The sequence below is a fragment of the Heptranchias perlo genome, chromosome 20, assembly GCF_035084215.1.
Source record: "Heptranchias perlo isolate sHepPer1 chromosome 20, sHepPer1.hap1, whole genome shotgun sequence".
Lineage (NCBI taxonomy): Eukaryota > Metazoa > Chordata > Chondrichthyes > Hexanchiformes > Hexanchidae > Heptranchias > Heptranchias perlo.
Genome location: NC_090344.1, coordinates 25,191,046 through 25,218,369, shown reverse-complemented (window position 1 = coordinate 25,218,369; position 27,324 = coordinate 25,191,046). Strand labels below are relative to the sequence as shown.

At 45.7% G+C, this 27,324-nt stretch overlaps 1 protein-coding gene and 1 non-coding gene across 2 annotated transcripts; one reads left to right on the top strand and one right to left on the bottom strand.

Moving 5' to 3' along the window:
* The first annotated feature begins 8,092 nt into the window (after window positions 1–8,092).
* Window positions 8,093–25,870, top strand: LOC137335987 (zinc finger protein 850-like). Its single transcript, XM_068001490.1, has 2 exons — window positions 8,093–9,598; window positions 24,004–25,870. The coding sequence occupies exons 1-2, from the start codon at window positions 8,273–8,275 to the stop codon at window positions 25,606–25,608; spliced, it is 2,931 nt and encodes a 976-aa protein (XP_067857591.1). The 5' UTR covers window positions 8,093–8,272; the 3' UTR covers window positions 25,609–25,870.
* Window positions 14,166–14,260, bottom strand: trnay-gua (transfer RNA tyrosine (anticodon GUA)). The gene is made up of 2 exons: window positions 14,224–14,260; window positions 14,166–14,201 (listed from the first exon to the last, which is right to left on the bottom strand). It is a non-coding gene; the product is annotated as a tRNA-Tyr (tRNA).
* Window positions 25,871–27,324: the final 1,454 nt, after the last annotated feature.

Sequence of the window (27,324 nt, the reverse complement as noted above, 5' to 3'; positions counted from 1 at the left end):
GCTTCCTCTGCTCCTCCAGATGCCGGTGAAATAGATGTTCAAAGCAAATACTGCGACTTAACGAGAAAAAAACCTTAACTGGAAAGCAGGAAAGGGGGAGAATGATGCTGGGTGTTGAGAGACGATGGATTTTGCAGACACCAGGATAAATAGACACAACGGCCTCATCTCCCTGCATCTTCGGATACTGAATATCTTAATGCAAAGAGATGTTCTCACTGCCCCAGGCCCATTATCTCCAGTCGCATCTCCCACCAATCTTGCCTATGTTGCTTCGCTGTGAAATTGTGCAATTTTTCACACTGGGATTCCATTTGATGAAAACATTGCTGTGATCAGCTAGTGTTGTTAAGGAGACGGAGCACAAGGAGATACATAAAAACCTAATGATATCACTGCCTCTTCGGACACTGTGAGCTACTTTTAAAACTGTGCAATATTTAAAGTGTCAGGCAGCAGGTCTTTTCCAAATCTTGACACAAATGGCAAGAAAACTTCACGCAGACTTTGATCAGCGTCATGACTTTAAAAAAGCCGGCATTTTGTACAGGCATTCCACACTCTGGGCCTTGACCCTTCCCCTGGGATTCTCACTATGAACCGGTGGGATTGGTTTTGAGAAAGGATGTCCCAGCACTCCACCTTAAAAGGGACACGGGCAGGACCAGATGGGCTGAATGGCACTGGTTTAAGACATCACTGCAGTGCCTAGAAACCCTGCTCACTCAGGTCTGTGAGTGTTGGATGGGTCAGTGTGGAGGGTGTGGAGAGAGCTTTACTCTGTATCTAACCCGCGCTGTCCCTGCCTTGGGAGAGTTTGATGCGGCAGTGTAGAGGGAGCATTACTCTGTGTCTCACCTGTGCTGTCGTTATCCTGGGTGTGTTTGATAGGGCAGTGCTGAGGGAGCTTTACTCTGTATCTTACCCGTGCTGTACCTGCCCCAGGAGTGTTTGATGGGACAAAGTAGAGGGAGCTTTATTTTGTATCTAACCCGTGCTGTACTTGCCCTATGAGGGTTTTGTGGTACAGTATATGTAACCCCTGCTGTACCTGCCCTCGGAGTGTTTAATGGTACGGTGTAGAGGGAGCTTTACTCTGTATGTAACCCGTGCTGTCCCTGTCCTGGGAGTGTTTGATGGTACAGTGTAGAGGATCTTTAGTCTGTATCCAACCCATGCTGTACCTGAGTGGAGAGTGTTGACACTGGGTGCTCACCTCGATGAGAACAACATTTAACCAGAAGATGATAAGATAAACCCATCTGCTCCTCGCCTGTACACAGACATTAGGAGACATTGAGTGTCCCTAACACATTTAGACAATGCCCATAATCAAATTTTGAACACTACCCTGAGATCTCCCCTTACCGTTCTTTGATCTATGAAGAGTCCCAGTTTCTCCAGTCTCTCCTCATAACTAAAGTCTCTCGTCACTGATATTTCACATTTCAGTGAATCTCTTCTGCGCTCTCTCCATGGCCTTGACATTTTCCCTAGTGTAAGATCCCCAAAACTTGACACAATATTCTAACCGCAGCCTAACCAATAACTTGTACAGGTTTACATGGCCTCTGTCCTTTTGTGCTCTATACCCCTATTTGTAAAACCGAGGATCACATGAATTTTTTCAACCACTTGATCAACTTGACCTCCCACTTTTAAAGGTTTGTGTATCTGAACTCTTTGCAGGCTTTAGAAATATTAACATAACATGGCTAAAATACATTGACATTAAATGTCTGATATAATGTGTATTATGGGAAAGAGAAGTTTAATCTGAGTTAGAAACTCAAACAGGCGCTTGACTGCAGGCAGGTCGCCATGGCAACACTAATCAGCCATTCCATTCCACACAATCGGCTGGTTGGAATCTCTAATCCGATAAGGGGAAGGAACAGGACTTTTTCTGTTATTAACCATAATGTAAACCTAAACCAGAGTGAGCAATATAATAGATCAGATTGTAATGTGTGATGCTTATTTAATGAATATAAAATTTTATCTCCTGATGTCAAGCAGCATACAGGGTAAGATAAGGCAGAAAAGGAAAGCTCATGTCAGACACCGAGAGCTCAATAATACAGAAAGCCTAGAGGAGTATAAAAAGTGCAGGGGTGAAATTAAAAAGGAAATTAGGAAACCAAAGAGAGGGAATCAAAAAATATTGGCAAATTAAATCAAGGAAAATCCAAAGATGTTTAATAAATACATTAAGAACAAGAGGATAATGAAGGGAAGAGTAGGGACTTTTAGAGACCAAGAAAGGAACCTATGTGTGGAGGCGGATGATGTAGGTATGGTTCTTAATGAACACTTTGCTTCCGTCTTCACAAAAGAGAGGGATGGTGCAGACGTTGTTGTTAAGGAGAAGGAGTGTGAAATATTGGATGCGATAAACTTAGTGAGAGAAGCAGCATTGAGGGGTTCAGCATCTTTGAAAGTAGATAAATCATCAGAGAGGGATGAAATGTATCGCAGAGTGTTAAAAGAAGCAAGGGAGGAAATAACGGAGGCTCGAACCATCATTTTCCAATTCTGAGTGGATACAGGCGTGGTGCTGGAGGATTGGATGACTGCTAATGTACTATTGTTTAAAAAGAGACCGAGGGACAGATCGAGTAATTACAGGCCAGTCAGTCTAACTTCGTTGGTGGGCAAGTTTAAGAATCAATTCTGAGGGACATGATAAACCATCACTTAGAAAGGCACGGAGTAATCAAGGACAGTCAGCGTGGATTTGTTGTGGGAAGGTCGTGTCTGACTAACTTGATTGAATTTTTTGAGGAGGTAACAAGGAGAGTCGATGAGGGTAATGTATTTGATATAGTCTACATGGATTTTAGCAAGAGTTTTGACAAGATTGCACATGGCAGACTGGTCAAAAAAGTACAATCTCATGGGATCCAAGGCAAAGTTGCAAGTTGGATCCAAAATTGGCTCAGTGGCAGGAAGAAAAGGGTGATGATCGACTGGTGTTTTTATGACTGGAAGGCTGTTTCCAGTGGGGTTCCGCAGAGCTCAGTACTCGGTCCCTTGCTTTTTGTGATGTTTATTAATGATTTGGACTTAAATGTAGGGGGCTTGATCAAGAAGTTTGAAGATGATACAAAATTGGCCGGATGGTTGATCGTGAGGAGGAAAGTGAAGGAAGATATCAATGGACTGGTCAGGGAGGCGGAAAAGTGGTAAGTGGAATTCAATCCAGAGAAGTGTGAGGTAATGCATTTGGGGCCGGCAAATAAGGCAAGGGAGTACAAATAAATGGGAGGATACTGAACGGTGTAGAAGACGTGAGGGACCTTGGAATGCATGTGCACAGATCCCTGAAGGTAGCATGACAGGTAGATATGGTGGTTAAGAAGGCATGTGGAATACGTTCCTTTATTAGCCACGGCAGAGAATATAAGACCAGGGAGGTTATGCTGGAACTGTATTAAACAATGTTTAGTCCACAACTTGAGTACTGTGTAGAGTTCTGGTCACCACAATACAGGAAGGGTTTAATTTCACTAGAGAGGGTACAGGGGAGATTTACGAGGAGGTTGCCAGGACTGGATAATTTTAGCTATGAAGAAAGATTTATAGGCTGCGATTGTTCTCTTTGAAACAGAGGAGGCTGAGGAGTGATTTAATTGAGGTGTACAAATTTATGTATGGCCGAGATAGAGTGGATAAGAAGGACTGATTTCCCTTAGCAGAGAGATCAGTAAACAAGGGGCAGGGCATAGATTTAAAATGATTGGTAGAAGGATTATTGAGGAGCTGATGAAAACATTTTTCACCCAGAGGGTGGTTGGTGTCTGGAAGTCACTGCCTGAAAGGGTGGTCGAGGCAGGAATCCTCAACTCATTTAAAAGGTACCCGGATATGCACCTGACGTGCCGTGACCGACAAGGTTATGGACCAAGTGCTGGAAAGTGGGATTCGGCTGGGTGGCTCATTTTCGGCTGGCGCAGACACGTAAGGCCAAATGGCCTCGTTCTGTGCCATAAATTTTCTATGATTCTATGATTCTAATTAACAGTAAACAGGGTAGTTTAGGGTTCATGAGAACACGACTGAAGAAAAGTAACTGCTGGGAACCAAGCAATGTGTCCTTGTAAACCACAGATTAGGGAAGTTCCAGCTTCACTGACAGACATGGATCACAACAGGGTGTAAAAGTGAGGGGCTACTGATGTAAGGGGCAGTTGGGACTGGAGACACCGGAGATCAAGCTCAGGGCGTCCGTGGTTCCATCCAGAGGACTGATCTCGTCGACACGGGGGATTTGCATGTTTACTCTGGTATGGTCGAGGGAAGAGAGTTTGCTCATATATTTCTTAATGAGGCTTTAATGTTGCTGACTCTCAGATTTGTTAATTAATAAGACAATGCATTGGTTAGAACCTTCCACCCCTCAGTCTCCCCGCTCCTCTACTTTTAAACTTTGACCATTTAGTGCACATTTCATCTCATTTTTCTTCCTCTCAAAACGCATAACGTCACATTTATCTGCATTACATTCCACCTGGCCCATTTACTATCCCGTGGACGTCACAATGAAGTCACTGACACTCCTTCACAGTTGCCCCAATTTTGGCGTCATCCAGAAATTGTCACCTTGTGTCCCACATACCCAAGCTCAGAACATTCTCTATATTGAGAAGAGCAATGGTCCCAACACTAACCCTGGGGGACAGCACTGTTTACATCCCACCAGTCTGAAGAACATCCATTAACCACTACTCTCTGTTTTCTGTCCTTTACACAACTTCCGATCCAAATTGCCTCATTCCCTTTAATACGGTAAGTATTAATTTTATCAACAAGCCTCCTGTCCGTCATCTCACCAAACACCCTTTCGCAATCAATGGGCACAACATTCACTGCATTTCCTTTATCAGCAGACTTGAGTTATCTCAAATGATCCATGTTGGCTGTTCTTAATTAATGTGTTTTTCTAACAAATATTGAAATGTTTGCTCCACCTCATCTGGTTTCATCTGTTTCAAGACGCAACAGAAAGGTCGAGTTGTCTCCTGGAGTTTAAGATAAATTAGGTTTTAAAAAATATGTTTCAGACAATGAGGGACGTCTGGGCTGAGACCGCCCATTCGGTGCCGCAACTCCCACCCCTCACACACTCCGATTCGTTGGAGGATCAACTCACCCCTCACCCCTCCAGTCAATTTCCGCTCCTCCTTTTGGTCTGGAACTCTCCTTAATCACCAGGGCGGGATTAGTGTTGAGACTGACATCCTCAGGTGCAGTTCGAAAATAAACATTAATTGAACCCGTCAGTTGCAACATTTAATAACACGAAATTAATAAAAGTTACCTTAAAAAATATTTTCTGGAGTTCACCAAAGTGGTGGTGCGTCTACACTGTGTGTTTATGCCGGTTTAAATGGCACAAAGAGCTGGGGTTTCAGTTTATTTTATTATTCTTGATCCATACGCGCTCTCTCTGCATCCAATGTCTTTGCTTTTCGGCCTGATATTAAGATCATTAATGGCGGCTGCATCACCCAGCATGCAGCGCGTTGCAGATTGTGCCCTATCTGAATCAGTGGAGCACAGCGCGCAGGCGCAGTCTGACTCATTATCGGGCAGTGTGTCCTGAGCATGCGCGGTCAGTCGAGGCTGCGGGAGGAGCGCGTTCGGTGCAGGTGAGAGGATCGGAGCAAGAGGATCAATAAACCCCGGGGCCCGGGTCCGGGCTCAGGCCCAGGCTCAGGCTTCACAAACCCCGAGTGCGGCCCCAGACCCGAATATAAAACAGTGAACATTATCCCCCCTCACTACCCGCCGGTTTCCGGTTTCTCCCGTTTCGCTCCGGACCAACTCTCAACAAAAGGCCGCGGACCCGCGCATGCGCGGTGTAAATTGGGACTTCTCAGGGAGCGTCTGTAAATGAAGGAGAAATGGTGATCGGTCAGGGAGCGTCTGTAAATGGAGGAGAAATGGAGATCGGTCAGGGAGAGTCAGTTAATGAAGGAGAAACGGTGATCGGTCAGGGAGAGTCAGTAAATGAAGGAGAAATGGTGATCGGTCAGGGAGCATCTGTAAATGAAGGAGAAATGGTGGTCGGTTAGGGAACATCTGTAAATGGAGACCGGGCAGGAAGCGTCTGTAAATGAAGGAGAAATGGTAATCATTCAGGGAGTGTCTGTAAATGGAGGAAAATGGTAATTGGTCAGGGAACGTCTGTATATGAAAGAGAATTGGTGATCGGTCAGGGAGCGTCTGTAAAAGAAGTTGAAATTGTGATCGGTCAGGGAGCGTCTGTAAATGAAGGAGAAATGGTGATCGGTCAGGGAACGTCTGTAAATGGAGGAGAAATGGTGATCGGTCAGGGAGCGTCTGTAAATGAAGGAGAAATGGTGATCGGTCAGGGAGCGTCTGTAAATGAAGGAGAAATGGTGATCGGTCAGGGAGTATCTGTAAATGAAGGAGAAATGGTGATCGGTCAGGGAGTATCTGTAAATGAAGGAGAAATGGTTATCGGTCAGGGAGCGTCTGTAAATGAAGGAGAAATGGTGATCGGTCAGGGAGTATCTGTAAATGAAGGAGAAATGGTGATCGGTCAGGGAGCGTCTGTAAATGAAGGAGAAATGGTATTCGGTCAGGGAGCGTCTGTAAATGAAGGAGAAATCGTGATCGGTCAGGGAGTGTCTGTAAATGAAGGAGAAATGGTAATCGGTCAGGGAGGGTCTGTAAATGAAGGAGAAATCGTGATCGATAAGGGAACATATGCAAATGAGGGGGAAATTGTGATCGGTCAACGAGCGTTTGTAAATGAAGGAGAAATGGTGATCATTCAGGGAGCATCGGTAAATGAAGGAGAAATGGTGATCAGTCAGCGAGAGTCTGTAAATGAAGGAGAAATGGTGATCAGTCAGCGAGAGTCTGTAAATGAAGGAGAAATGGTGATCAGTCAGCGAGAGTCTGTAAATGAAGGAGAAATGGTGATCTCTTTTTCTTTCGTCATCCAGGGAGCTCTAGCTTTGGATGCTATTCCTTTCCTCCTCGTGGGAATCTGTCTACTCTCTACCAAACCCACTCCTCCTCGAAGGCCTCCCATTGTTCAATTACTGTTTTGTTGCCAATTTTTGATACCAATTCACCTGGACAAGATCCCTTTTTAACTCATGAAATTAGCCCTCCTCCAGTTAAGAATTTTCACATTTGACTGTCCCTTGTCCTTTTCCATAACTGTTCTAAACCAAATGAGATTATGATCACTGCTGCCCCACTGAAACATGCTCCACCTGCCCCACTTCATTCTCCACATCGAGCCCACTGCTGTACTCACATTTGCTCTCCCGCATTCGCTCTCTCACATTCACTCTCTCACATTCACTCTCTCACACTCACTCTCTCACATTCACTCTCTCACATTCACTCTCTCACATTCACTCTCTCACACTCTCTCACATTCACTCTCTCACATTCACTCTCTCACATTCACTCTCTCACAGTCACTCTCTCACATTCACTCTCTCACAGTCACACTCTCACACTCACTCTCTCACACTCACTCTCTCACATTCACTCTCTCACATTCACTCTCTCACCCTTTCACTCATGGCTTAGTACCACTGAAAGATGATTTGATGGGTTTGGATTTCAGCACAGCGAGGAGGGAGAGTGTGTGGGACGGGGATTTACAGCTTTGAGGAATAAGAGAGGAAAGAATGTTCCATAGAACGACGAGTTATCTGATCTGAATTTTTATCCTGTACTTACAGTGATAACTTTTATAAACTCCTTTTACAGGGTATTTGAAGGGGAGGATTTGCAGACAGGAAACTCAAACCAAAGACCACGTCAAGATCTGACAGAGTCACTCGATTCATCAGGACCTGAATATCATCGGCCTTTGAATGTGGAAGGAGAAATGTTTGTCTGTTCTATCTCTGGGAGAAGATTTCAAACATCAGTGTGAGTGGAAAAGCACCAAGACACACACACCCGAGTGAGAGTGTTCCAGTGCACTGACTGTGGAAAGAGCTTTAACCAGTTACATAGCCTGAAAAAACATCACACCATTCACAGTGGGGAGAAACCGTACACGTGTTCTGTGTGTGGACGAGGCTTCAACTGATCGTCCAACCTGGAGAGACACAAGGTCACCCGGACCACGGAGAAACCGTGGAAATGTGGGGACTGTGGGAAGGGATTCAATTACCCTTCACTGCTGGAAATTCATCGACGCAATCACACTGGGGTGAGGCTGTTCACCTGTTCCGTGTGTGGGAAGGGATTCACTCAGTCAGACAGCCTCCTGATGCACCAGCGATTTCACTCTGATAAGCGACCTTTTAAATGTTCGGACTGTGAGAAGAGGTTTAAAAGCAAAAGTAATCTGCTGACACACCAACGCATTCACACTGGGGAGAGACCGTTCATCTGCACCGTGTGTGGGAAGGGATTCACTCGGTCATCTCAGCTTCTATCACACCAGCGAGTTCACACTGGGGACAGCCCATTCACCTGCTCCGTGAGTAAGAATAGATTCACTCAGTCATCACACCTTCTGCAACACCAGCGAGTTCACTCTGATGAGAGACCTTTTAAATGTTCTGACTGTGAGAAGAGGTTTAAAAGCAAAAGTCATCTGCTAACACACCAACGCGCTCACACAGGGGAGAGGCCGTTCACCTGCTCCGTGTGTGGGAAGAGATTCACTCGGTCATCCATCCTGCTGGCACACCAGCGAGTTCACACTGGGGAGAGGCCGTTCTGCTGCTCCGTGTGTGGGAAGGGATTCACTCATTCATCATACCTTGTGCAACACCAGCAAGTTCACACTGATGAGAGACCTTTTAAATGTTCTGACTGTGGGAAGAGATTTAAAATCAGAAACGAACTACTGAGACACCAACGAACTCACACTGGGGAGAGGCCGTTCACCTGCTCCGTGTGTGGGAAGGGATTTACTTGGTCATCCACCCTGCTGAGACACCAGCGAGTTCACACTGATGAGAGACCTTTTAAATGTTCTGACTGTGAGAAGAGGTTTAAAAGCAAAAGGAATCTGCTGTCGCACCAACGCACTCACACTGGGGAGAGGCCGTTCACCTGCTCCGTGTGTGGGAAGGGATTCACTCGGTCATCCACTCTGCTGACACACCAGCGAGTTCACACTGGGGAGAGGCCGTTCATCTGCTCTGTGTGTAAGAAGAGATTCACTCATTCATCACACCTTCTGTCACACCAGCAAGTTCACACTGATGAGAGACCTTTTAAATGTCCTGACTGTGAGAAGAGATTTAACATCAGAAACGAAATGGTGAGACACCAACGCAGTCACACTGGGGAGAGACCGTTCACCTGTTCCTTGTGTGAGAAGAGATTTACTCGGTCATCCAACCTTCTGTCACACCAGCGAGTTCACTCCGATGAGAGACCTTTTAAATGTTCTGAGTGTGAGAAGAGATTTAAAAGCAAAATTTATCTGCTGACACACCAGCGCACTCACACTGGGGAGAGGCCGTTCACCTGCTCCGTGTGTGGGAAGGGATTTACTCGGTCATCCACCCTGCTGAGACACCAGCGAGTTCACACTGATGAAAGACCTTTAAATGTTCTGACTTTGGGAAGAGATTTAAAATCAGAAACGAACTGCTGAGACATCAACACATGCCCATTGGGGAGAGACCGTTCACCTGCTCCGTGTGTGGGAAGGGATTCACTCGATCATCCCACCTTCTGAAACATTAACTTGTTCACACTATTGAGTGACCTGTTAATGCACTGACTGTGAGAAGAGCTTCAAAAGCAGAAATGAACTGCTGACACATCAACACATGCTCATTGGGGAGAGACTGTTCACCTGCTCCATGTGTGGGAAGGGATTCACTCAGTCATCACACGTGCTGAGACACCAGCGAGTTCACATTTGACTGCAGGGGTTGGATTCTGCTGTTAATCCCATCCAGGACTGAACCATGTTCATTCTGACAGTTAGGGTTTGTTTCTTCTGATATCAATAACCCCTATAACTGGGCTGGAGTTTAATATTCTGGATATCTATTAAATAAATCAGATTTGTTTTAAACACCTTGTTGTAGATTTTAGTCTTTCCCACCTGAGTGTTTAGCATCACCTGACTGGAGCTCAGAAAGGACAATCTGGGGGGAGCAGAACTTCAGCCTGGACACAGTCCTTCAGGGCCACACTGAGAGGGGCAAACGGCACTTTGGTCTTTCTCATCTCTCTTCACTGACAGCAAAGTCGCCGTGCGGAGTCCAGTCTAAAAATGACTGTGGTAATGATTCTATGAAGATTTAACCTGTTTGTGTGACAGTCCTGAGTCTACCATTTAAGGCAGGCGTTAACTCATTTAAAATAAACCCGTTAAAAATAAATGATTTAAAGTCTGCATCAAAATAGCAGTGGGAGGAGTTCACAGGAGCCTGTTAACTGCTGGTACAATTATACAACAGTCATTCGATCTCCAGATAAAGAAGGACCTGCAGTGTGTTTCCAGAATTCACGGTTTTATTGCTGTGTGCGTGTTAGACACCAGGATCACTAAAAATACACGACCCGGACCATCCACAGGGTGGGGGCGATCCCGACAGTTACTCTGGGATCACTCCCACTGCGGAACTCCACCTCTGACCCTGCTGAAGGTTGCAGGCTCAGGGAGTGGGGCCTCCAGGAGTGGACTGCAAGATAGCTGACAAATATATGCTGAGGTACCAGAGGAATCCTTACTAAGGAACCGTCTGGGGTTTTACTTGTCAGTGTGGGTCTAGCGGTGAATGATTCTTGACTCCCCGAACTGTCTTACAGTCAGATCAGGATGAATTCAGTTGACAGGAGAATTGGGACAAATATCACCCACAATCGAGGGAGACACAAGCAGCCATTAGAGAAGCTAAGAGATCTTTGAAAAGAAGATGGTGCACAAATGTGCTAATAATAGCAAACGCCTTTCCAGCTACGTCAGGATTCAGAAGACCATTAAAGATGGTTTAGGGCCACTGAAAGACAGTTCAGGGCAGATTCCCAGGCTATGGCAGAGCTGTTAAATGACTATTTCTCATCAGTCTACACTCCTGTAGATGATGCTCAGATTCCAGCTGTGGGATGTGCTGTCAACAATAACATCATAAATATGAAAATAGAAAGGGACGTGATCTTGGATAAAATATGAAATCTTAAAATAGGTTTAGCTCCAGGTCCAGATGATATTCACCCCCGGGTGTTTAAAGAGATGGGACGGGTGCTCTGTGAGCCCCTTGCCTGTATCCTCAACAGCTCAATAGAGTCAGCGATAGTCCCCTGAGATTAGAAGGTAGCTCACATAGTTCCAATTTTCATTATGGGGGACAAAATTGAACAGCAAAATTGAAGTCAATGGGAATCGGGGGAATACTCTCCAGTGGCTGGAGTCATACCTGGCACAAAGGAAGATGGTAGTGGTTGTTGGAGGCCAATCATCTCAGCCCCAGGACATTGCTGCAAGAGCTCCTGGGTCCAACCATCTTCAGCTGCTTCTTCAATGACCTTCCCTCCATCATAAGGTCAGGAATGGGGATGTTCACTGATGATTGCACAGGGTTCAGTTCCATTCCCAACCCCTCAGATAATGAAGCAGTCCGTGCCTGCATGCAGCAAGACCTGGTCAACATCCAGGCTTGGTCAGATAAGTGGCAAGCAACATTCGCGCCAGACAAGTGCCAGGCAATGACCATCTCGAACAAGAGAGAGTCTAACCATCTCCCCTTGACATTCAACGGCATTACCATCACCGAATCCCCCACCATCAACATCCTCGGGGTCACCATTGACCAGAAACTTAACTGGACCAGCCATATAAATACTGTGGCTACAAGAGCAGGTCAGAGGCTGGGTATTCTGCAGCAAGTGACTCACCTCCTGACTCCCCAAAGCCTTTCCACCATCTACAATGCACAAGTCAGGAGTATGATGGAATACTCTCCACTTGCCTGGATGAGTGCAGCTCCAACAACACTCAAGAAGCTCGACACCATCCAGGACAAAGCAGCCCGGTTGATTGGCATCCCATCCACCGAGCACCAATCACACATCCCACCACAAGATCTTTAATATCCCGTCTCATACCCGGCCACCATCTCATTTATCCGAATTTTTCCTCCATATCTTCCCATTTAGGGTGTCCGCCTGCTTTAGAGCCACGGATCCACTGCATTTCCGAATCGAATTGGGAACCTCTTGAAGTAAATCACTCTTCTCCTCACAGTTTATTATCCTCACTGTTCACTACACTTTCAAGTTTGGAAATTGTGCCCTGTATACCCAGGTCCAAGTCACTAATATATATCAAGAAAAGCAGTGATCCCAGCACCGACCCCTGGGGAACACCACTGTACACCTCCCTCCATTCTGAAAAACAACTGTTCACCACGACTCTCTGTTTCCTGTTATTGAGCCAATTCTGTATCAATGCTGCTACTGCCCCTTTTATTCCATGGGCTTTAATATTGATGACAAGCCCATTATGCGGCACTTTATCTAACGCCTTTTGAAAGTCCAAACACACCACATCAACTGCATTGCCCTCATCGACCCTCTCTGCTCCTTATCAAAAAACTCGATCAAGTTAGTTAAACACAATTTGCCTTTCACAAATCCGTGCTGGCTTTCCCTAATACTTGTCCAAGTAACTGCTAATTCTATCCCGGATTATCGTTGCTAGAACTTTCCCCACGACCGAGGTTAAACTGACTGGTCTGTGGATGCTGGGTTTTATCTTTCACCCTTTCTTGAACAAGGGTGTAACATTTGCAATTCTCCAGTCCTCTGGCATCACCCCCATATCTGAGGATGTTTGGAAGATTATGGCCAGTACCTCTGCAATTTCCACCGTTACTTCCCTCACTAACAGAGGATGCATCCCATCCGGACCAGGTGACGTTTCTACTTTAAGTACAGACAGCCTTTCAAGTACCTCCTCTTTATGAATTTTTAGCCAATCCAGTATCTCAACTACATCTTCCTTTACTGACATTCTGGCAGCATCTTCTTCCATGGTGAAGACAGATGGAAAGTATTTATTTAGTACCTCTGCCATGCTCACTGCCTCACAATGCTACTTCCTCACTATAATTGTGACTAGTGGTGCAATGGATAACGCATATGATTATGGATTAGAAAGCAAGAGGTTCGATTCCTACTTGGTTTGGGAATTTTTTTGCAAACTGTACATTATTTTATTGCTTTCAATACCTTGCAAACTGTCCAACTTGGTGGTGCTGCCTGGCTCCAGACCTGGTAAGTGCCTTCTTAGTGCAGCAAGCAGTGCATCAGTGTCATAATCTGAAGGTCCTGAATTCAATCTTCAGAGAAGGCATCAGGGATTATGAAGCTTTTTTTCCATCTCTCACCTCATCTTTCCATCTTTGCTGCAGAGCAAAATCAAGAACTTTTGCTGACTGCAGCTCATCAAAAGATGTTCTGCCCCTTGACCTCTCTGTACTCAAACACACAGTAAAGTTTAGGAAGTACATGGGCTATGGACTCGCTGACAACACTCTTCTTTCTGTATAATTGCATCAAGACAAACGGTGAGTGGAGAATATAATCAATGATCCCACTACTTCTCACATGCCAAGTGAGCGCTCTACCAGTTGAGCTAATTCCTCGTTTGCTGTTTGTAAATCGCCCTTCATAAGTTCCCGCCTCGCACTCGCCTCCAAGCTGCTCCACGACCAGCAGAGAAATCTTGCCTTGGGTTGCCGCTCCCTGAATATATTAAATACTTTGCTCCAATCTGCAGTATCGAGCATCAACAAGTGAGGAACAGCAGAACGGGAAGCCACAGTAATCATGAATGATGCTGAGAAGAGCCCGAGCCTGCGGAAGGAAGATGAGGTCACCGGAAAGCAACAGCCGCCCGAGCTTGAGGGAGCAGCGTGAGCCCTGACTGACTAACTGATCGAAGACCTTTTTGCCTGAAATTGAGGGCGATTTGAAGTGTTGCTGCTCAAAGGCACTCCCTGCTGGTGAGCAGAGGGAAATGCTCGAGTGAAACAGCCTTGCTCGGGCACACACAGAAAGCTTTCAGGTTTTGAGAAAGGAAAAGTGGTGTCCTGTGACTCAGTGCCAACATGTTAATCTGTGAGGTGCCTGTCAAGTTCAGAGAGAGACCTTGAGGTAATTGCTGCTTATTCCAAAAGCACACTCACTCCTTCGAGCCGGAATTGAACCAGCGACCTAAGGATGACTTTACTTTGGTTTAATTCACTACAGTCCTCCGCTCTACCAGCTGAGCTATCGAAGGGAAGTGATAGAAAGGATTGTCTTTGGTGATTATTCACCGTGCGCCTGTTGACATGTTCAGACTCGTGGAGTCCGGTGCTGATCGAAGACTTCTTTTGCCTGAAAGCGAGAGCTGAGTGTTTTGAAGTATTGCTGCTCAAAAGCACTCCCTGCTGGTGAGCAGAGGCAAAACAGCCTTGTTTGGGCAGACACAGAAAGTTCTGAAGTTTGAGAAAGGAAAAGAGGCGTCCTGTGCTTTCATGGCAACATGTTAATCTGTAAGTTGCCTGTAAAGTTAAGAGAGTGACCTTGAACTAAGTGCTGCTTATTGCAAAATCACCCGTACTCCTTCGAGCAGGAGTTGAACAAATGACATAAGGATGACTTTATCTTATTTTCCGCGACAGTCTTGTCACTCGACCAGCTGAGGTATCGAAGGGAAGCGGCAAAATGTTTCACTTTGGTGATTGTTCACCGTGCACCTTTGACACACCGGACTCGTGGATTCCAGTGCTCATGACTGAGGCTGACTCGGTACCTGCTCATACCGCAGTGCTGTGGGAGTGTGAGCTGCTCCGTGTTCTCCACAGCCTGGGCCAGTGACACAATGAATAATGTGACTGATTATTGATCTGGAGATTGTGGGTTCAAGTTTACGGAGGGTGTAAAGTGGACGGCCGGGCCTGGAGAGCATTGGAATAGTCGAGTCTAGGGATAAGCAAAGGCTAAGATGAGAGTTTCAGCAGCAGAACTTCATTCTGGCAGTTTGGATTTGTTTCTGCTGATGTTAATAACCGCGATAACTGGGCTGAAATTCAATATTCTGGATCTATGTCAAATAAATCAACTTTGTTTCAAACAGAATGGGTCAATTACTTGATGAATTCAAGATAAGAGACTAATTGATGTCCTAATTACCGATTATTATGCCTTTTCTCCTTTCTCACTTCAGATTATTTCAGTTCTCATATCTTCAATTACTCTCATGGCCAAGTCCCTGCTGCCCAGACCTTCCTGAGTGCCTCTCCCAGCCTTGGGATCCAGGGAAGGTATCGGTAATGTACCCGGGATCACTAAACACAAAACCCAGTCTGTGAATCATTTTCAGCTACTGGATTTATCGTGTGTCCCACAGCATCTCTCTCACCTTCAATGTGTGAATAGAGCATCAGGCCTGGAAATCTCGTCTTCAATTTAAATCCACTCAGCAAATGTATTTAACAAAATACAAACAAGTAAACACATCATGGCTCAATAATCCAGCACTAAATTCAAAGGAGTAAGTCTGTTATCAAACTCCTTGAGTGGACAGAATAAAGAAAAATCCCAACTCTAAGATCCCCTCGAATCCTTTGTAAATTCCTTGCAAATCTTGACAATAATCAACAAGTCTAATTTAATGTTGACCTTTATCTTGAGTGGGGTTGGAATACAGAAGTGATGTTTCAGTTGTAAAGAACCTTGGTCAGACCCCATCTGGAGAACTGGGCAACGAACCGAGAGAGAGATCAATCGGCCTTGGGAACGATACAGTGTAGATTCACCAGAATGATACCGGGGTTAAAACGATTAAATTATGAGGACGGGTTGCATGAACTTAGATTTAATTCCAATGAGTTTAGAATATTGAGGCATGATCTCATCGAGATGTTTAAAATAATAAAGGGATTCAATAATATAGATGCAGAGAAATGATTTCTTCTGGAGGGGGAATCCAGAACAAGAGGGCATAAGAAATAGAATCCTCGAGCCTGCTCTGCCATTCAGTAAGTACATCGGTGATCTTCTACCTTAATTCCACTTTCCTGCCCGATTCCTTGATTCCCTCGGTGTTCAAAAATCTCTCGATCTCATTCTTGAATATACTCAACGACTAATTCCAAAGATTCACAACCATCTGAGTGAAGACATTTTTCCTCATCTCAGTCCTAAATGGCCGATCCCTTTTCCTGAGACTTTGCCCCCTAGTTCTAGACTCTCCAGCCAGGGGAAACAGCCTCTCAGCATCTACCCTGTCAAGCCCTCTAAGAATTTCAGACGTTTCAATGAGATCACCTCTCATTCTTCTAAACTCCAGAGAATATAGGGCCATTCTACTCAATCTCTCCTCATACAACAACCCTCTCATCCCAGGAATCAATCTAATGAACCTTCGTTGCACCCGCTCTAAGGCAAGTATACACTTGCTCAGGTAAGGAGACCAAAACTGTACACAGTAATCCAGGTGAGTCTCACCAAAGCCCTATATAATTGCAGCAAGACTTCCTTACTTTTATTCTCCAACCCCCTTGCAATAAAGGCAAATATACTATTTGCTTTCCTAAATGTTTGCTGCACCTGCATATTAACTTTCTGTGATCCATGCACAGGGACACCTAAATCTCTCTGAACACCAACATTTCTTAGTCTCTCACCTTTTAAAAAAATATTCCCCTTTCCATTCTTCCTACCAAAGTGAAAAAATTCCACATTTCCACACATTATACTCCAGCTGCCACCTTCTTGAAAATCTTAAAATTAGAGCTAGGTGATTTACAAGCAAAATAAGGTGGCAATTTTTCACACAAAGCGTAGTGGAAATGACAAACTCACTTCCCCGAAAGGCTGTGGATGCTGGGGCTCGATTGAAATTTTCAATATTGAGATTGATAGATTTGTGTTGTGTGAGGTTTGCAAGGGATATGGAACAAAGGCGATTAAATGGAGTTGTGATACAGATTAGTCCTGATCCAATTGAATGGGGGAGCAGGCTTCAGGGGCTAAATGGCTAATTCCAGTTCCAGGAAGCTGTGGAAGCTACATCATTAAATAAATTTTAAACAGAAATAGACAGTTTCCTAGAAGTAAAGAACCCCTAGAATTAGGGGTTATGGGGAGAGGGCAGGAAATTGGACATGAATTTAGATTTGAGGTTAGGATCAGATCAGCCATGATCTTATTGAATGGCGGAGCAGGCTCGAGGGGCCGATTGGCCTACTCCTGCTCCTATTTCTTATGTTCTTATGTAACCCAGTCACTGACATCAATCACCTCCAGTCTGATAAAAAAAACAGTCACAGACACCAATTTCCTCCTGTCTGATATAAAACAATCCCACAGTCACTGACACCAATCTCCTCCTGCCTGATATAAACCAACCCCACAGTCACTGATACCAATCTCCTCCTGCCTGATATAATCCAACCCCACACTCACTGATACCAATCTCACTGAATGGTGGAACAGGCTCGAGGGGCTGAATGGCCTACTCCTGTTCCTAATGTTCCGATGCCACACTGAAGTTGCTAACATTCCTCTTCACAGTTCATAATGCTCCCTATCTTGGTGTTGTCTGGAAATGTTGATCTTATGCCCTTGTTCCCAAGCCCAGGTCATTTCTCGATATTGAGAAGAGCAATGGTCCCAACACTGCCCCTGGGGGACACCACTGTTTACATCCCCACAGTCTGAAAAACATCCATTAACCACCACTCTGCCCTTTCTCCAACTTCCCATCCACACTGACCCACTCCCTTTAATACCGTGAGCTTGAATCTGATCAACAAGCCTCCTGTCCGGCATCTTCTCAAACACTTTTTAACAATCCATCTTCACAACCTCCATTGCATTTTATCCCCACACTGTGTTATTTCCTCCAATAATCCCTGCTGTCTGTCCTGAATTAATCCATTTCATTCCCAATGTTGAAATCTTTGCTCCACCCACTCGGTTCCATCGGTTTTTCTCCACAACACAAAGGGCCAGTTTTCCCCAAGAGTTTCACACCAATCAGCTTTCAAAATGATGCAGAGTTTCAGCCAATGAGGGAGATCCGGGCTCAGCCCCGCCCACTCGGTGCCGCAAGTCCCGCCCCTCACACACTCACATTGGTTGGAGGACCAACCGCCCGCTCGGTCCTCCAGTCCCTCTCCGCTCTTCCTATTGGTCCGGAGCTCCCGTCAATCACCCGGGCAGTGTGAGCTGAGCATGCGCGGCGGACGGGGAGTGAGGCCGAGATCGTGTCCGCAACAGGTGAGAGATGGGCGGGGGGAGCGGGTTAATAAACCCCGGGGGAGGGGGCGGGGGCTTCACAAACCCCGAGTGCGGCCCCGGGCCCGAATATCAAACAGTGAACATTCTCCTCTCTCTCTCTACACTCCGGGGGCTCCGGTTTAGATCAGACCCGAAACTCAACACACGGCCCGCGGCCTCCGAGCATGCGCAGAGTCAGCGTCAAACCTCGTGACTCATCGAATCAGGGAGCGTCTGTAAATGAAGGAGAAAAGGTGATCGGTCAGGGAGCGTCTGTAAATGAAGGAGAAATGGTGATCGGTCAGGGAGCGTCTGTAAATGAAGGAGAAATGGTGATCGGTCAGGGAGCGTCTGCAAATGAAGGAGAAATGTTGATCGGTCAGGGAGCGTCTGTTAATGAAGGAGAAATGGTGATGGGTCAGGGAGCGTCTGTAAATGAAGGAGAAATCGTGATCGTTCAGGGAGCGTCTGTAAATGAAGGAGTAATGGTGATCGGTCAGGGAGCGTCTGTAAATGAAGGGGATATGGTGATCGGTCAGGGAGCGTCTGCAAATGAAGGAGAAATGGTGATCGGTCAGGGAGCGTCTGTAAATGAAGGAGAAATCGTGATCGGTCAGGGAGCGTCTGTAAATGAAGGAGAAATGGTGATCGGTCAGGGAGCGTCTGTAAATGAAGGGGAAATGGTGATCGGTCAGGGAGTATCTGTAAATGAAGGAGAAATGGTGAAGGTCGAGGGAGTCTAAATGAAGGAGAAATGGTGATCAGTCAGGGAGAGTCTGTAAATTAAGGATAAGTGATGATCGGTCAGGGAGCACTTGCAAATAGACGATAAAGGATGACAGATCAGGGAGCGTCTGTAAATGAAAGAGAAATGGTGAAGGTCGGGGGAGTCTGTCGATGAATGAGAAATGGTGATCGGTCAGGGAGCTTCTGTGTTTGCAAGAGAAATGGTGAATGTCAGGGAGAGTCTGTAAATGAGGAAGAAAATGTGATGGCTCATAAGAACATAAGAAATAGGAGCAGAAGTAGGCCGTACGCCCCATTGAGCCTGCTCTGTATTCAATAAGATCAAGGCTGATCTTTGACCTCAAATCCACTTGACTGCCCAAACACCATATCCCTTGATTCCCTTCGAGTCCAAAAATCTATCAATCTCAGCCTTGCATATACTCAACGACTGTGCATCCACAGCCCTCTGAGGTAGAGAATTCCAAAGATTTACAACCCTCTCAGTGATGAAATTCCTCCTCATCTTAGTCTTAAATGGCCGACCCCTTATCCTGAGACAATGCTCCTACTTCTGCACTCTCCAGCCAGGGGAAACATCCTCTCAGTATGTACCCTCTCAAGCCCTCTCAGAATCTTACAAGTTTCAATGAGATCACCTCTCATTCTTAGAACTATCGAAAAGATACAGCACAGAAGGGGGCCATTCGGCCCATTGTGTCTGCGCTGGCTCGAAGAACAACCAGGTGCCCATTCTAATCCCACCTTCCAGCACCCGGTCCGTAGCCCTGCAGCTTACAGCACTTTCGGTGCAGGTCCAGTTAATTTTTAAAAGAGTTGAGGGTCCCTGCCTCTACCACCAATTCGGGCAGCGGATTCCATACACCCACCACCCTCTGGGTAAAAAGGTTTTTCCTCATGTCCCCTCTAATCCTTCCGCCAATCAGCTTAAATCGATTTCCTTTAGTTCTTGAACTCTCTGCTAGGGGAAACAGATACTTCCTGTCTACTCTATCTGGGCCCCTCATCATTTTGTACACCTCAATCAAGTCACCACTCAGCTTCCTCTGCTCCAAGGAAAACAACCCCAACCTATCCAATCTCTCCTCGTAGCTGCAATTTTCAAGCCCTGGCAACATTCTTGTAAATCTTCTCTGCACTCTCTCCAGAGCAATTACGTCCTTCCTGTAATGTGGTGACCAGAACTGCACACAATACTCCAGCTGTGGCCTTACCAGCGTTTTATACAGTTTATACAGTCATTACATCCGTGCTTTTGTATTCTATACCTCAGCTAATAACGGAGAGCATTCCGTATGCCTTCTTCACAACCTTATCTACCTGTACTGCCACCTTCAGGGACCTGTGCACATGCACTCCATGGTCTCTCACTTCCTCCACCCCTCTCAATATATTCCTGTTTACTGCGTGTTCCCTTTTACTGTTTGCCCTCCCGAAGTGCATTGCCTCACACTTCTCCGAGTTGAACTCCATTTGCCACTTTTCGGCCCACTCCACCAACCCATTGATATCTTCCTGGTGTCGACAGCTACCCTCTTCACTATCAATTACACGGCCAATTTTTGTGTCATCTGCACATTTGCCAATCATGCTCCAGACATTCAAGTCCAAATCATTAAGATATACCACAAACAGCGGGGACCCAACACTGAGCCCTGTGGCACACCACTGGAAACAGATTTCCATTCGCAAAGATATCCATCGACTTTTACCCTTTGTTTCCTGTTCCTGAGCCAATTTTGGATCTAATTCACCACATTTCCCTGTATCCCATGGGCTTTTACCTTTCTGACCAGTCTGCCATGTGGCACCTTTTCAAATGCCTTACTACAATCCATGCAGACAACATCCAACAGCACGACCATCATCAATCCTCCTCGTCACTTCCTCAAATAATTTAATCAGATTTGTAAGGCATGACCTTCCCTGAACAAATCCATGCTGACTATCCCTGATTAAACCATGCCTTTCCAAGCGACAGTTTATCCTATCTCTCAGTATTGATTCTAATAGTTTGCCCACCACCGAGGTAAGACTGACCGGCCTATAATTGTTCGGTCTTTCCCTTGTAACCTTTTTAAACAATGGCCTTCCATTTGCAGTCTTCCGTTACCTCCCCTGTATCTAATGAGGATTGGAAAATGATCCTCAGAGCATCCGCTATTTCCTCCCTGGCTTCCTCCAATAGCCCAGGAAACAATCCATTCAGCCCTGGTGACTTATCAACTTTCAAGGATTCCAGTCCCTCTGGTACTTCCTCTCTCGTTATGTTTACCTTATCCAATATTACACACCTCTCCTCTTTAACTACTACGTCCGGATCATCCCCTTCCTTTGACAATACGGAGAAAAAATATTCATTTAAAACCCTACCCACATGTTCTGCTTCTACACACAAGTTAGCCTTATCATCCCTGATAGATCCCACCTTTTCCTGAGCTATCCTCTTGTTCTTAATGTACTGATAAAATATCGAACATTCTTCTGAACTCCAGAGAGTATAGGCCCATTCTACTCAATCTCTCCTCATAGGACAACCGTCTCATCCCAGGAATCAATCGAGTGAACCTTCGCTGCATATACCCTTCCTTAGATAAGGAGAGCACAACTGTACACAGTACTCCAGGTGTGGTCTCACCAAAGCCCTGTACAATTGCAACAAGACTTCCTTATTCTTCGACTCCAACCCCCTTGCAATAAATTCCAACATTCCATTTGCCTTCCGAATTGCTTGCTGTACCTGCATGTTATCTTTCGGTGTTTCTTGTACGAGGACACCCAAATCTCTCTGAACATCAACATTTAATAGTTTCTCACCATTTAAAAAATTCTGTTTTTCTATTCTTCCTACCAAAGTGAATAACCTCACATTTCCCCACATTATACTCTACCTACCACCTTCTTGCCCACTCACTTAACCTGTCTATATCCCTTTGCAGACTCTTTGTGTCCACCTCACAGCTTACTTTCCCATCTAGCTTTATATCATCAGCAAACTTGGATACTTTACACTCGGTCCCATCATCGAAGTCAATGATATATATTGTAAATAGCTGAGGCCCAAGCACTGATCCTTGCGGCACCCCACGAGTTACACGTCTCGGTCATTAATACATATCAAAAAGAGTCATGGTCCTAATACCATCCCCTGCGGAACACCACTGTATACTTCCTTCCAGTCTGTAAAACAATGGTTCCCCACTGCTCTCTGCATTCTGTCTCTCCGCCAATTTTGTATCCATGCTGCCATGGGCTTCAATTTTACCAACAGGTCCATTCGGTGGTACTTTACCAAATGCCTTTTAAATGTCCGTATACACAACATCGAGTGCACTACCCTCATCAACACTCTCCGTTATTTCATTGAAGAACTCAATCAAATTAGTCAGACACAATTTTACTTTTAACAAATCTATATTGACTGTCATTTATTAACCCACGTTCTTCCAAGTGAGAATTAATTTTGTCCCGGATTCTAGTCACGAGAAGTTTCCCACCACCGACGTTAGGCTGACTGGCCTGTAATTGCCGGTTTTATCCCTCTCCTACATTTTTGAACAGGGGTGTAACACTTGCAATCCTCCAGTCCTCAGACACCACTCCCATATCCAAGGAGGATTGGAAGATTGTGGTCAGAGCCTCCGCTATCTACACCCTTACTTCCCTCAGTAATCTTGGAGGCATCCCATCTGGACCGAAAGACTTTTTTTACTTTGAGCCAATCTTTTAAGTACCTCCTCTTTATCTATTTTTGTTGTCTCCAATATCACTACGACCTCCTCCTTTACTGTACAATGGCAGAATCCTCTTCTCTGGTGAAGACGGATGTAAAGTACTCATTTAGTGCCTCAGCCATGCCCTCTGCCTCCACAAGAAGATCTCCTTTTTTGTCCCTAATCGACCCCACCCTTCCTTTGACTCCCCTTTTACTATTTGTATGTTTAAAAAAGACTTTTGGATTCCCTTTTATGTTAACCACCAATCTATTCTCATACTCTCTCTTTGCACCTCTTATTCCCTTTTTCAGATCTCCTCTGTACTTTCTTTGTTCAGCCTGGTTCACGACTATATTATGAACCTTACATTCGTCATAAGCCTCCTTTTTCTGTTTCATTTTAATCTCTATCTCTTTAGCCATCCAGGGAGCTCTAGCTTTGAATGCCCTTCCTTTCTCCCCCGTGGGGATCTGTCTGCTCTGTACCTGAACCAACTTCAATTACTGTTCTGCCTGGATTTTTGATTCCAATCCACCTGGACAAGATCCCTTTTTAACTCACTGAAATTAGCCCTCCTCCAGTTAAGTATTTTCATATCTGTTTGTTCCTTGTCCTTTTCCATAACTATTCTAAACCTAATGAGATTATGATCACTGCTGCCCCACTGAAACATGCTCCACCTGCCCCACTTCATTCTCCACACCGAGCCCACTGCTGTACTCACATTCGCTCTCTCACATTCGCTCTCCCACATTCACTCTCTCACATTCACTTTCTCACTCTCTCACATTCACTCTCTCACGTTCACTCATGGTTTAGGGCCACTGAAAGATAATGCAATGGGTTTGGATTTCAGCACAGGGAGGAGGGAGAGTGTGTGGGACGGGGATTTACAGCTTTGGGGAACAAGAGATGAAAGAATGTTCCATAGAAACTAGAATTGTCTGTTCTAAATTTCGATCGTGTATTTACAGTGATGACTTTTGTAAACTCTTTTTGCAGGGTATTGGAATGGGAGGATTTGCAGACAGGAAACTCAAACCAAAGATCATGTTAAGATCTGACTGAGTCACTCGAATGATCAGGACCTGAATATCATCGGCCTTTGAATATAGAAGGAGAAATGTTTGTTTATTCTGTCTGTGGGAGAAGATTTCAAACACCCGAGTGAGAGTGTTCCAGTGCACTGACTGTGGAAAGAGCTTTAACCAGTTACACAGCCTGAAAAAACATCACACCATTCACAGCGGGGAGACACCGTGTGTGTGGACGAGGCTTCAACTGATCATCCAACCTGGAGAGACACAAGGTCACCCGGACCACGGAGAAACCGTGGAAATGTGGGGACTGTGGGAAGGGATTCAATTGCCCGTCACAGCTGGAAATTCATCGACGCAGTCACACCGGGGAGAGACCGTTCTCCTGCTCCGTGTGTGGGAAGGGATTCGCTCAGTCAGACGGCCTCTTGATACACCAGCGAGTTCACACGGGGGAGAGGCCTTTTAAATGTTCTGACTGTGAGAAGAGGTTTAAAAGCAAAAGTAATCTGCTCACACACCAACGCACACACACTGGGGAGAAGCCGTTTACCTGCTCTGTGTGTGGGAAGAGATTCATTCAGTTATCCAACCTTCTGACACACCAGCGAGTTCACACTGAGGAGAGGCCGTTCACCTGCTCCGTGTGTGGAAAGGGATGCACTTCTTCATCCACCCTGCTGTCACACCAGCGAATTCACACTGGGGAGAGACCTTTTAAATGCTCTGACTGTGAGAAGAGATTTAAAAGCAGAAATGAACTGCTGACACACCAGCGCACTCACACTGGAGAGAGGCCGTTCTCCTGCTCTGTGTGTGGGAAGAGATTCACTCAGTCAACCAACCTTCTGACACACCAGCGAGTTCACACTGGGGAGAGGCCGTTCTCCTGCTCTGTGTGTGGGAAGAGATTCACTCAGTCATCCAGCCTTCTGACACACCAACGAGTTCACACTGGGGAGAGACATTTTAAATATTCTGACTGTGAGAAGAGCTTTAATAGCAAAATTAATCTGCTGAGACACCAACGCACTCACACTGGGGAGAGGCCGTTCACCCGCTCTCAGCATAAGAAGAGATTCACTCAGTCATCCCACCTTCTGTCACACCAACGAGTTCACTCTGGGGAGAGACCGTTCACCTGCTCCGTGTGTAAGAAGAGATTCACTCAGTCATCCCACCTTCTGTCACACCAGCGGGTTCACTCTGATGAGAGACCTTTTAAATGTACTGACTGTGCAAAGAGGTTTAAAAGCAAAAGGAATCTGCTGACACACCAACGAGTTCACACTGGGGAGAGACCTTTTCAATGTTCTGACTGTGGGAAGAGATTTAAAAGCAGAAACGAACTGCTGAGACACCATCGCACTCACACTGGGGAGAGGCCGTTCACCTGCTCCGTGTGTAAGAAGAGATTCACTCGGTCATCCCACCTTCTGACACACCAGCGAGTTCACTCTGATGAGAGACCTTTTAAATGTTCTGACTGTGAGAAAAGCTTTAAAAGCATATACGAACTGTGGAGACACCAACGCACTCACACGAGGGAGAGACCGTTCACCTGCTCCTTGTGTAAGAAGAGATTCACTCGGTCATCCCATCTTCTGGCACACCAACAAGTTCACTCTGATGAGAGACCTTTTAAATGTTCTGACTGTGAGAAGAGGTTTAAAAGCAAAAACGAACTGCTGAGACACCAACGCACTCACACTGGGGAGAGGCCGTTTATCTGCTCTGTGTGTAAGAAGAGATTCACTCGGTCATCCCACCTTCTGACACACCAACGTACTCACCCTGGGGAGAGACCTTTAATTGTTCTGACAGTGAGGAGAGCTTTAAAAGCAAAAATGAACTGCTGACACATCAACGCACACCCATTGGGGAGAGACTGTTCACCTGCTCCGTGTGTGGGAAGGGATTCACTCAGTCATCAGACGTGCTGAGACACCAGTGAGTTCACATGTGACTGCAGGGGTTGGATTCTGCTGTTAATCCCATCCAGGACTGAACCATGTTCATTCTGACAGTTGGGGTTTGTTTCCGCAGATGTTAATAATCCCAATAACTGGGCTGGAGTTTAATATTCTGGATATCTGTCAAATAAATCAGCTTTATTTTAAACACCTTGTTGTAGATTTTGGTCTTTCCCACCTGAGTGTTTAGCATCACCTGACTGGAGCTCAGAAAGGACAATCTGGGGGGAGGATCGTCCGGTGGGAACAGAACTTCAGCCTGGACACAGTCCTTCAGGGCCACACTGAGAGGGGCAAACGGCACTTTGGTCTTTCTCGTCTCTCTTCACTGACAGCAAAGTCACCGTACGGCGTCCAGTCTAAAAATGACTGTGGTAATTATTCTATGGAGATTTAACCTGTTTGAGTGACAGTCCTGAGTCTACCATTTAAGGCAGGCGTTAACTCATTTAAAATAAACCCGTTAAAAATAAATGGGTTAAAGTCTGCATTAAAAAGCAGAGGGAGGAGTTCACAGGAGCCTGTTAACTGCTGGTACAATTATACAACAGTCATTCGATCTCCAGATAAAGAAGGACCTGCAGTGTGTTTCCAGAATTCACGGTTTTATTGCTGTGTGCGTGTTAGACACCAGGATCACTAAAAATACACAACCCTGAACATCCACAGGGCGGGAGCGATCCTGACAGTTACTCTGGGATCACTCCCACTGCGGAACTCCACCACTGACCCTGCTGAAGGTTGCAGGCTCAGGGAGTGGGGCCTCCAGGAGTGGACTGTAAGAAAGCTGGGTTTCAGTATCCTGACAAATATATGCCGAGGAACCAGAGGAATCCTTACGAAGGAACCGTCTGGGGTTTTACCTGTCAGTGTAGGTCTCGGGGTGAATGATTCCCGACTCCCTGAACTGTCTTACATTTAACTCAGGTCGGAACAGGATGAACTCAGTTCACAGGAGAATTGGGACAAATATCACCCACAATCGAGGGAGACACATGCAGCTATTGGAGAAGCTCAGAGATCTTTGGAAAAGAAGATGGTGCACAATTGTGGGAATAATAGCAAACGTCTTTCCAGCAACGTCAAGAGTCAGAAGACCATTAAAGAGGTTTTCGGGCCACTGAAAGACAGTTCATGACAGATTCCCGGGCTATGGCTGAGCTGTTAAATGACTATTTCTCATCAGCCTACACTCCTGTAGATGAGACTCAGATTCCAGCTGTGGGATGTGCTGTCGACAATTACATCATAAATATTAAAATAGAAAGGGATATCATCTTGGATAAAATATGAAATCTGAAAATACTTTATATTCCAGGTCTAGATGATATCCACCCACGGGTGTTTAAAGAGATGGGATGGGTGCTCTGTGAGCCCCATGCCTGTATCTTCAACAGCTCAATCGAGTCAGGGATTGTCCTCTGAGATTGGAAGGTAGCTCACGTAGTTCCCATTTTCACGAAAGGGGATAAGTCAGAGCCGGGGAATGACAGGCCCTTCAGTGTGACCTCGATCAGAGGGAAGATGCTTGAAGGGATCCTAAGAGATGCTGTTTAAGATCATGGGGAAAGAGAAGGGACCATTAGAGATACTCAACACGGC